This window comes from Psittacula echo (genome assembly GCF_963264785.1).
Source record: "Psittacula echo genome assembly, chromosome: Z".
NCBI classification, from domain to species: Eukaryota; Metazoa; Chordata; class Aves; order Psittaciformes; family Psittacidae; genus Psittacula; species Psittacula echo.
The window spans coordinates 29,644,695-29,657,171 of record NC_137742.1 but is presented as its reverse complement, the minus strand read 5'-3'; the positions used below and the strand labels follow the sequence as shown (position 1 = coordinate 29,657,171).

The following is a 12,477-nucleotide window of genomic DNA, read 5'->3' as shown; positions in this document are numbered from 1 at the left end:
TCACACCACGAGTTGTTTCTTCATCTATCTGATATGTCACAGGTAGCTGGAAGACTTTCAGAAAAGAGGCATTCTGAAAGAGCAGCCACCTCCTCAACATAAATGGTTGGAGTTACCGAATTCAAGAACTCAGTGCCACAGGTATGACTTTATACACACCTAACCGTCCAAAACATATGAACATATGAAGTAGTATCCTTCTACTCTTCCTCTGTTTTTCTTCTTATTTCTCTAGCGTCAATTACTGTTCGGTTCCAGGGAAGCAGCTCAATGGAGCTGGTCTACTCCAGCAGGCCATGTTAACGCCTGCGGTACACTCTACCAGCTATTGGAGCAACGGAACAAGGTAGCAAGCGAACCATTCTCAAAACCAGAGGGTAAATTCACCTGGAAATTACTGCAGACTATAGTAATCCTTAGGAGAGCCAAAAAGCCCTGAACATGAAAGAAAAATTTATCTGCAGTAGTTTTAAATTAAGTAACACAGTGTGATGAGTTGGAAAGTGAACAAGAAAGCAAGCCTGCAAAGGGCTTCACGACATGGTTGAGGTGCAGGAATAGTTCCCATTCATGGCTCAGAAAGGACAGCAGAGGCTCGGCGGGAGCCTTTGTGGAAAAATCGTGGACAGCATTTTTGAGGAGAGAGAAAAGATAATTCTGTGGTTGGGGCAAAGACAATTCTTTGTTTCTGTGAGGCAGCCAGCTGGTGAGCACCAAAGGCAGCACCTCAAGTGACTCTTCATACAGCTTAGAGACATACACAGGAGCAGAAAGGTACAACTAACTACACTCCTGAACCACAAGACTTCTTAAGCAGAAAGTCTCACTACTGTACAGTAACAGCCCTACGTTGTCACAAACCTCCCAGCAAACAGCTACCACCTTGTAAACGTCTGCTCTCTGATGCCCTGCTTCCTTCCCAGCACAACCCACACCTCCTGGAAGGCTGCCCAAAGGCAAAGTGATCCCAGATGCCCTGGTGCGTGCACTTACCTCTCACTTTTGACTCCGAGTAGGAGGGTATGTCCTCAGAGGTCAGGATCTGGGGGAGGCATGTGGGAGCACCAACACCCTGCCCCAGGTAGGAGGCGGGCGGGTAGTAGGAGCACATGCGGTACTGGGAGCTGACAGCGTGGCGGCCCTCCATACCCTTCACCTGTAGAGAGAAGCCAACAGCAGCCTGTGAAAGCTGAGCCCCAGCACCAGGCAAGCACCTCACTGCCCCACAAATATACAGGGTGTAAATGGAAGTAAAAACCTGACATACTGGCTTTGAGTTTTCACTTTGGTTGTCTGACAGCGTGCCCACACTGCTGAGATACAGGCAAGCTGGTGTGGAGTGGGATGTGACCTAGCAACGACAGCAGCAGCACTGGCATACCTCTGCCTCGTTCACCCTACCTCAGCAGGAGCTGCACCTAGCACACTTCACTGCAAGGAGCCTTGTGACAAGTCCTCTGCTTATGGCACAGACAACACAACAAGAAGCTTTCTAGACCTGTTCAACTGCAGGTACCTGGCCAGCATCAGAGGTAAAGTGCCCATCAAATCCCTATATCTCCCCAGGGAACAACTCCTCTAAGAGTGATGGTAACTGCTCTGCTAGAGACCTACGGGGTGCCTAAGGACAGCCCTACCAACTGGCTCCCTCGGCACATGCTCCACAGCACCCAAGCAGTGACACATATACACAGATGCATCACTTGTTGCGATCCAGTAAGATGGAAAAATACTTTCCTGATTTACCCAGAGAAACCAAGCTGTGGACAGACTACATGAGAAGCCTTTAACAGAGCCAAAGCTGGAGACCAGGCAGCAGGACCGCTGTGTCACCACAGCGTCCACCAGACCAAACCTGCAGCAAAGCTGGCAGCACTCAGAAATCAAGGTTTATCCTACTCCAACACTCTGATATAATCCAACCTTATCTCCTTAGATTTTTGCTTTATGAAAGAACTACCATCTACTATTATTAGTTCCAAAGCCCTACAGTGTAATGTGGCTATAGCACTCTGAAAAAATGCAGTCAAACACTTCAAAAGATTAAGATTTTCAACAGGAAAGGTAACACTACCTGTTCTCCCTACGTCTCTTTGGCAGTGAATGACTGCAATACGGAAAGCTTCCAGGCAGAGAAAAAATCACAGGTATAAAGGCAGCAGTGCCAACAGTAATGTACATCCAGCTATGCCATTAGACATCATCTTCACAAGCAGAAGTGCCTCATAGCCTCTCCAGCCACATCACACCTCAGCCAGAGGAGCTCTGCCTGCTGTGGTGGGTAACAGCCAGCTGTTCATGAAGCCCTGCTTCTCAGGCCTTCCCAGGCTGGGAAGCTCAGAACCAGGGAGCAGTGAAGGCAGGGAGTGAACCTGCTATCCTGTGATGGTTGCCCCACTCCAGCAGACACCCAGGATCTGTCCTGGCAGAAGGAGCCACCAGCACCTCCAGTGAGAAGCCAGAATGCAGTCACCTCTTGTTTTCCTAGGGCCCTCTGAATAACAATATTCATTTTATTATGCCTAGCTGGAAATAATGTGGCTCGAGTCACATTAAATCCTGCTGGTGCTGAGACAGAGGGCAACATCCCACTTTCCATGTGGAGCCAGGTTTACAGCAAGATGAAGTGGCAAGAGAGAGGGGTGGCTGTTTACAAGGAAGCAAAGTACACCCCTGCCTGTCTTCTGACAGCAGCACAGTCACGTGTATTTGCACACGACTGAGGGATTGGCAGGACATGCTTTTTCAGCCTGTGAAAGTGCAAGTTTTTCTATTGTAATTTAAAGCAATAATTAAAATGTAATTTTTGTACCACCTGTACTCTATGCATACAGAGAAAGCTGAACATGCACTAAAGTTCCATTCATGATAGACAGTAAATTGCTTTTAAAAAAATGTCACAGATCATCCCAAGGAAGCCTGAAATTGAAAAAGCCACTGACATCCCTCTGCTGTTCTGAAAACGGCAGCCTTCTCTTGGAAACAGATATTCGTGCTTTGCGCAGACTTCTTCAACAAAACCCAGGCTGCCTCTACCCTGAAATTATGGACTAGCAACATGAACTGCCCAAAAACTCGGTCCAAAGGGCATTTTGCATCTGCACATCCACAAAGCTCAACAGCTCTAGAAGTACCTGGGGGAAAAAGGGTTAGCAAACTCCTCTCCGCCTGCTGTTCCCCACGCACTGTCTCCTCTCCCTCAGTGGGGCAGGGCTGCAGACAGCAGTCATGGTCCTTACATCCCCACCTCTCCCTTGTGCAAGTGCATGTGTGCACACGTACAATGGAGAGCTTTCCTACAGGAGACAGCATTATTTCTAGCTGTAACAAAATGGAGGGATCACTCCCTAGGATTTAAATGATCACATCCACATTTCCTCCCCTTGGAGTAGATGCAGTGCCCTGTGTCCTTTCAAACATTTTCTTAGGGTTTTTCTCAATTTCTTAAAAAAACAACCTACCTAAAATCTCTGGATGCAATGAATTATCACTACTATTATTATTAGTGTGTGGTAGCTGGCTAGCAAGAGACATGTTTTATAATCTTATTACCCACACCAAGCCTATGAACCACAGTTCGACCAACAGCCACAGACTTGGCTCTGCAAAGAATATGCTGTGTATTAATCGCTGAAGAAATCTAAAAGCTTTTGGTTTTGTTTTATTAAACTGTTTAGAATACACACTGCAGTAAATCTGAAACATAAGGTTTCCTTTTTATAGAGCTCAGCAGTTCTATTTTACAGTAACAATAAAAAAACAACCAGTTGTAAAAATTCTTGACCTTAGCACTGCATTAAAAAGGGGTCTTAGGAGATCACTACCCCAAGAGAAGGGGCATTTCCTCTGTATTAACTCCTGCAGCTCTGGACAGTCCTTGCACATTTTTGGGTGCCAGAAAGGGAGATAAAACAGCCATTGCGAGGCCATGAAATATTTGTATTATTTCTAAATCAGGGCAAATCAGCTTTCCAAATGTTGCAGCCAGGTGCCAGGTCCTTCCCTGGGTCTTGTCCTGGAGGAACACTGCAGTCATGCAGGGATCACAGGAGGAGATGCCTGGCCCTCTGGTGTCTCCTCCTGCTTCCCTTGCCCTTTCCAGCCCTACAGCAAGGCCAAGACAGGTAGGGGATGGGATGGTCCCACAAACCTCTCTGGTTTGTATCACTGCAAGCTACACACCAGAAGAACAAGGCATATTTTAGGTAAGGAAGTGCTGTGGAGGGGAAGGGCATGCACTTGCTCTTTGCAGACAGCAAGTTGAGCTCCGGAGTTGAACTCTGAACTGCTTACTTACAGTGCATCCCTGTCCAGCCACACATCGCTCGTGCCCTGCCCCAGGAGCAGGACTGATTCACCAAGTACCTCACTGACTTCAGTGGGAGAAACACATGTGGCCTATACAACATTTACAGGTTCCCCTAAACTTTACAACACAGTGCACACTCAGTAACTTCTTACAGGATGTACTTCAAGCAACAGTGGCATGCGTAGAACTCATCAGCAAATTAACATGGCTTGATTAAAAGACCATGCATGCAGCAAAAATTCTTTCTCCGTTCCCTTGAAAAGCCAATACGAGGAATCATAGAGGCAGCTACAGCTTGTCTGCAAACATGCAAGCTGGGAGCAGCATTTTCCCATCACTACAGCAGTGCCCAACAGTGACAAAATACATAGCAAAAGACAGGGAAGTACAAAGAAAAGAGAATGCTCTTGCATCAGTTCAGACCATTCCCACAAAAAAGCTTTCTCAAGAGGTGGTGGAAAAGCAACGTAAAGCTCCTCCTCTCCAAGCTCCTGGCAGCATCTGCATAACCTCTACATACCTTCTTCATGGAGGAAGAGCCGGGGAGGCAGGCACAAAGCTCTCCTTCCAGCTCTGAAGACTAGAAAACAGTCCTGCCCTTCCCAGGTGATTTAGTCAGACAAAATACCTCCCAGGTAGTTCTTTCATTTTCAGAAGCTGCCAGCTGCAATCTCCTTGCAAGCAAGCCAGCGTTACTCTTAGCAGTACATTCACATTTTGCAGTAGATCCGGACCATGTGGTGAATTCCCAAACACGACAAGTAGGAGGAGGTTGCAGATGCTAATCCTGGGTGAAAACGGCTGCGAAGAATTCAAAGCAAAGAAGAGATCAAAGTACTATCCTATGACTCTGCCACTGGGGTGCCCTATGGTCTGGGCCAAACCACTTCACCCAGGCTTTCCATCCTTCTGTCTCACCCATGACTCACCAACAGATGCTTAAACCAATACCAGTAACTATGGAAACATCAGAGAAACTCTGTTAAAAGTTTTAACAAAGCCTGCTCCTTCTGCCTTGATCTTAACAATAAAGCCAGCTTTAGGGGGCATAAAATTACATTTTGCATTTATGTGTCACTGACTGCAAACAACAGAATTCACAGGTCATTTTTTTTTGACATGAGGTGATAAGGCATCCACTGGGCACCAGAGTGTGAATCCACACATCAGAAATCTCCACTGTCATCTGCAGGCAGTGTGATGGTGGGCAAGTTATTTAACACTTCCCTGCCTCAGTTTCCCCAGCTGTAAACCAGGGTTGCCACTACTTTCCCACCTTGCGATGCTGCTGCCCATGAGCTGACCCCGTACAACTACTGCTGCACTCACGCTGCCCAAGGTGGCTTTGTTTCATTCCTAAAACCAGCTAAGCACATTTTCTACCATGAGCTGAAAATGAGTCTATAACACCCTGCCTTGACTTACTTTGATTCTAGCACAGAAAATACAAGAGACATCTATATCTGTCCCTCCTTGATAGACAAACTTAATTAACCTTTGCTATTCTGTTCCAACCTATTCTTTTAGACAAAGGCAGTGACCCATAAACAATATGTTACCATCAGAATCTCAACTGCGGTGACACCTAGAGATATAGCCCTATCAGCAGTATCGGAAAATAAACAGCTTAGATTAGCTCCTCCAAGAAATATGGATTGCATTCATGTCACACATGAGCTGTCAGAAACATTAGGATACTTTTAGCATAAATCTGTAGTGTGAAGGGTATGTTATGAATACAGTATATAATACACTACTTACACATAAAATTGGGATTGTGTCAGGTGACTTGTGTATATATGTATGTGTATATATTTACACAAACAAACATTTTACACCTATTTCTGGAGAGTTACACCACACAACAGATCTGTAAGAAGTCCAGGCTTATTGGAGGCAAAAATATGCCCAAAGCTAGAAATAGGTTGTGGAAGTTGAAAAAATTAATCTTTTTTTACTAGCAAACGGCTATTCCTAAGAATTCAAACTGCTAGCTGCCTATCACAGCCACACTCTTCCGGATCTAGTAAAAGACAGGTTTTTATGTTTGCTGCTTTTAAAGAAATCCTTCAAAAAAAGAGTTTTCTACCCCAGCAATGCTAACTCTTTCACTGCTAAATGGTGAAGAAAATTCTCGTATTAGAAAATATGTTAAAATTTTTCAAAATTTCTCAGTCTGACTCTCACAAATACTTATTTCAGTTGTTTGCTCTAAATTGGTTTAGGAACGAGAATACTGGTTTGTCAGGCTGCATTAAAAAAAAAAAAAAAAAAAAGTAAAAAACCCACCTCAGAGCATGAAACAGAAATCTCATGAAATTCTGAAATTCAAAACCTTTTGGCCAGCCTTAATCTTTCTCCGAAGCAGGATGCCTGGAGTTACCAAACTAACAAAGAAAACACAGATACTGGTCCCCAGGTGTGGGGCACATTCTGTATCTTGCAGGTTTTTAATGGTCATAAGAGTTTTAACATTTTTTGGGTAGGTCACGGGACTCACAAGGAGTCACAGTAATCCTTATGCTGTGAGTCACATGCCAGCAGTTTCATGGCCAGCTTGGAGAATGAAACCTGATTAGACTCGGGTATGTGCATCCAGGTTTCACTTCTGTTGTGGTAGAAAAGACTGCAGTCATCCCATCATTTTGCAGTTGCTGCCCCTAAAGTGGGTTGCAGTGAGACTGATTTCAGAAGACTGTATACCACAGTGCTCTGAGACTTGCAGTACTAATGTTGGTGAACCCATTTAACTGTTAATTGGACTGAATGCACAATTATGAAAGCTTCAAGGGAGGGTCCAGACACTCACACAGAACTTGAGTGAAAGGAGATGCAGAGTAATCACCACATCTGCTGCATTTCCTCTGCGACAGAGGATTGCCTTTTCTTCAGGTGTTAACACTAGATGTATCTGATTACCTGCTTTACAGCTGGCAAAAGCAGCAGGATATAAATGACTGAAGGGTTCTTGACCAAAAGTATTGTCTTCATTATGCTTACAAATCACAATGGATAGAATTTCCAGGATAATTGTATACCAATGAACAAAACTTACACACAAATGAAGTTGCACCTCTATGAATCTACTCAAATACACAAGCCTCAGCAAAGAACAAAGACTAATGAAATCTGACATTAATCTACATTAAAGATTAAGTGATTCCGTTTATTTGCCAAGGCTCAATGATGTATTAATCCTCATTCCATCCTTCACACACACACACATTTCCTCTCTCTCTCCCTTGCTCCCTGAGTTCTGAAACAGCAGACAGCTGGGTTGATTAAGGCCTCTGTCTGCATCCCCAAGTTATCTTACTTTATGCAATTCTCCTTGTCTGCTTAAAGTTACTCCAGGACAAGTGAACCTCTACCAAAAGAGCCTGGAAAAGGCAGAGGTCTTGTCTACCTGCCTTCAACTAGGATACCTTCCAGTGAGCACATGGGTAGCTTATGCAAAGAAACCCTCCTGTGACTCACAGCTTAGCCAACTACCCTGATTTGGTTATAGCAAACATTGTACAGCTACAATTTTGGTAAAGAAGCAAAAATCAAAAACCTCAATGAAAACAGTTACAGCACTACTGCTCACATGAGGAGATTCTCTTGTCCTGGAAGACTGGTTAAGAAATCCCATGCATATAAAAAAAAATAAACCCAGCCAGTACAAGCACTCCAACAAAAATCCCTGTGTAGATACACCTACATGTTTCCTTTGGAGAATCAGCCTGCATGGGTTTGCCACTAAAGCCCCCTGAAGGTGTAAGCAAGGTCTGATTCCTCTTTGTGGATCATTCTCTGTAACTACTTACTGTGCTTGACAGACAAACTGATTCATCCTTCTCCATTTAACACTCTATTTCTGTGATCATCTGTTGCTGGTAAACTTCCATGTGCAGAATTCATGTTTAACCACGTGCAGCAGCTAAGAGCTCGTTCCCCTTACAACACACCATCTTCAGTGCCACTCTGGTTTTACAACCTCGGCACCATTGCATCTTCAAACATTATCTAGCCTGGCTCTCACTAGAACTTTTTACGATTACTTGTGCAATGTAATGCTGTCATAATAATACGCAAACCCCATGATTTGTAACTCTTCCAACAACAACGATCTTTCTTGCCCATCAGCATGTGAGAAACAGTCTAGTTACACAACACCTTGAGCTACACTCTCTCTCTGAACAGGAGAGGCACATCCTGGTTTTAGGCTATTTAGAACCTTGGGGAGATATCACACTGAAGCCAGAAAGCCCTACCCTTAGTCTCTCTGCACAAACACCTCATCAGAACAGCACTGAGAGATGCCAAAAGGTTTGGCCAGGAGAAATTAAAATCTCAGGTGAGGCAAATCACTACATTCACTCAGAGGTGAATACTCTGTGATACATTCCACAAGGTATGACAGAACAAACAGCACTTGGAGCCTGATGGTGCAAGGGAAATGGTCCTTTTTGAGAACATTTTTTCCCTTAATTACCTTTTTGGTATCCCACTAATTTGAGTGGCACTTAAGCAGAAGATTCTGCCAGATTCTTACAGATTCTGCAGGGACTGAAGAGAAAAAATCCATGGAAAACAGACTATAGCTTTTATTTCTTTAATGCCTGTCAAAGGTCCCACAAGAAACAGGCGATCTCACAGTGAAACAATGGACCCTCTAGCCCCAAACTTCATACATATACAGTCTAGTTTCAAAACACAGACAGGAGATGACAACAGAACTGAGAGGACACCATCTTCATTCCAAGGTTTAACATCTTTTTAACATACCCTCACATCTCTCTTCCTCAAACACTATGTTCTAGGATAGTAATACCTTCAATTTACTTTTCTTTTTCTCAAGCAAGTAAAATCACAGACATCTCTACTGGCTGGAGGAATGGTGAAGTGTGGGACTACACGCCCACAAGAACATCAATTTCACAAGACAAATGTTGCTGCCCCTCATTTGTGTTGTGACAGTGTCTCCAAGCATCAGCTCTGCAGTAGTGCTTTCCAAGTTAGGTACCGCAAAAACTGCAGAAATAACTTCTCATCTGAAACACTCTGCTATGACGTGCCAAGTTAACCCAAACAGCCAAAACGAAAAAGCTGAAACAGCACTGGCACCTCACCTTATTATCACACACAAAATCCCATCTCAAGCTTGCCTTGACTAACTCTCACCCTGGTCTAATGATCAAATTCAGCAGCTACAGAGGATGCCTCTGCATTTTCAGAAGGACCTTTCCATGAAAAAAGTGTCTAATGATATGAAAACCTCACTGAAGGTGATGTGGACTGCTGCAGTACTTGTAATCACCCTGGTCTTAGTTCCAGCTCCTTGGTATCAGAAGTTAAAATGCTCTTTCAGTGTTGGTCCCTGTGCCAGAACTGCTAGAGGAATGCTCTGTCAGCAAAGGGGCCATCCCATCTGTTCCCTTCAGAAAGGACGTTTTGGTGGACATTTAATCTTTCATTGTTGAGTGATTTCGTAACAGCCTTTGTAGAAGGCAGCCTGCCTTCTCCTGCCCTGGACAAGGGATATGGGGCATACAGATTCTCAGACAGTGCACCCTCCCTGAGCTCAATCTCAGACAAAGAAGCAGCACCACTGCAGCCCAAGACCAACCAGCCTTAGGGTGATGGGAAATGGCTCCAGTTACTTTGACAAGAATCCCATTTCTTGGCAGATTTCCACTTTTTCCAGTCTCCAACTAGTAATAAGTTGGAAGCTACAATTATCAAGTGTTAGAGTAAGACAGCTCAGTTGGTTTTATACCCTAACTAATGAAGTTAGTTACAGGCACAGCCTGTAAACTGAGCTCCCCAAGTTGAAATCACAAGCCCTTGAGCTGACACTATCACAACACAACATGCCATGTCACATTCAACTGACAATGACCAGCCCACTGCACAACAGCATAGACTCCTGGCTCACTTCAGGACTTGGATAAGAATGACAGAAAAGAACAGGTTCCTGAAGAGGAAAGTCTCTCAGAAATGACACCTGAAGCTTCCAGGATGCTATTTTGGGTAATTCAGTTGGACTCCTTCTCCAGAAAACAGCTCATAATCTCCCATGTCATAACTCGAAAGACAAAATTAAGTGGGTGGCCTTTATCTGTGCTTGTGGCAACCTATCCATACCTGTATCATTGCTTTCATTGTGCTCCATCATAATTGCCACAGCTAATTCTCCTAACATGGGTCCTAATCCCACCCAGAAATCTGGTTTTGGTTTTGCACTGCCATTAAACCAGCAAACAGGAGGTTAGAATCAGGTCCGAGAAAGAGGTTATCATCCACCTCACTCTTCCCCGTAACACCTCTGTAACATCATACCTGCCACTGTTTTCCCGACTGGCTTGGCATGTAAGTTGCTGGGAGGCTTCGAAGGCTGTTTTTCATGGCCGACCCTACAATTGTACCCCCATTCTCACTTGAGGAAGGCTCACTGGCCACTGCCATTTGGTACTGGGAGTAGTTGTACAGGTTGTTATAGTAAGGATACAGGGACGGCTGGTAAAAACTGCTGTAGTAGGTGGAGTCCACAACCAAATCAGACGTGCTCTCCAAGTGCCCTCTGCTGGGGATGGAAGGGATGTCCTGAATGAGCATCCGCCCCTCTGGAAAAGAAAAGAAGAAGCCATTATGAGACAAGAGGCTCCATGTAGACCATTACATTTCACCTGCTGATGAGCTACTACTCCTGAAGGCTGGACAGAGAGTAGTAAATAGGAAGAGGTGGGAGCGGAAAGGGAAACACGGCTGGATGTTTCATAGAAACCCACATGGACTGACTTCCACACAAAGCCTGATACCACCACCTATATACACCAGGGACGGCAAAACAGGACACAAAGCCAACTGCAGGTTAAGATGACGTTGTGAGTCCTCAAGCGGCATCAGGTGACCTGGTGATGATTCACACCAGCTAAGGCTGCAGCCCCTATTATTCTTATATTGTAACAGTGTGCCAACTCTCTTTTAACCTCCTGGAAGTAGAAAGACTCTAGCTACAAAACCCCTCTCCAGCCAGCTTCCTGCAGGTGCGAAGACACTTTCTGAACATGCCTCTGGAAAAGGACAAACAGCCACAAAGCCAAAAGAAGCTGCAGTAGGGAAAGCAACCCATGATCAGCCAAGGTGTCTCAAAAACCCACATGCTACCTCTGAGTGAGCAGAGCAAGGCCCTGCCCAGCCTTCATACCCAAATTTAGCTTCTGTTTACCTACAGAAGCACAGAGCAGAACAAGTTCCCACACCACTGGCAAAAGAGGAGGAGGAGGGGATTGCTCACGACTTGCTGCCTGCCCTCTGGAGTGCCTCCAGACTGCAGGCCAGCCGTCTGCACTCCCCACAGGCTGTCCCCACAAATGTCTGTTTCTGTGCTGTTCCCTAGGGGGAGGGGGCTTCTCAGTGGATGTTTTAAGTCCGATTTTCCTCACTCTAGTGTCTAGAGCGACACTTGTGAGGATGAAAAAGGAAGATGCTTGTCGGTACCGCGTCACAGCCAAGCTCTCTCTGGCATGCTGCATCAGCTGCCTGGCTGAGCCAGCCACAGCAATAAACGGCCACAACCTCGGAAAGTCTAACTACATGGTGAATACACATTTACATATTTAACATGGGAGCAACTGTAAATCCTGCCATCCTTGCAGCTCTGGTTCTACCTCACATCCCTGTTACCCTGCCCTGCACCAACCCTCACACAGTGTTCGCAGCATAATGATCCCTTCTGCAAGGAGCTCCTGCTCTTCCTATGTTGTTGTTTAACTCTACCATGGAGAAGTAGAGGATGTGGCCTAAAGCATACTTGTTAGTTCTCAAAGGTTATCATGTGGAGATGAAGCAGCATGGACAATAGGCACATATGAAATAACACACCCCTAACAGGGATGCCAGGCAGGCATTGCCTGGTTTGTCTTGCATCTTTTGGTTTATCTGTACCTTGGTTACATACCTGAAAAATGAATACAGGCATTTACCAGCTTCTCAAGAGTCATGGTAACAGCTTCCAGTGTACTACACACTAGATCAAATGATCGGTTTTACCAGTTACTACCATTTACAATGCAATTCTGTTTCACTTCTGCAGCTGTAATGAAAGCTGCCTGCAATCACGGATCCTTCCAGGTCACTAAATTATGCAGTGCCCCCATTCAGCTCTTGCTGACATTTTGTTG

The 12,477-nt window shown here is 45.0% G+C and overlaps 1 protein-coding gene across 1 annotated transcript in view; it reads right to left on the bottom strand.

Annotated features, from left to right (window-relative positions):
* DMRT1 (doublesex and mab-3 related transcription factor 1) overlaps window positions 1-12,477 on the bottom strand; it is a gene marked incomplete at both ends in the record, with an annotated part of 56,318 nt that overhangs the window by 23,337 nt on the left and 20,504 nt on the right. Inside the window, 2 exons of the mRNA XM_080637622.1 lie at window positions 994-1,156; window positions 10,634-10,917. Coding sequence (XP_080493748.1) covers window positions 994-1,156; window positions 10,634-10,917 — 447 coding nt within the window. The remainder of the gene's footprint in view (window positions 1-993; window positions 1,157-10,633; window positions 10,918-12,477) is intronic.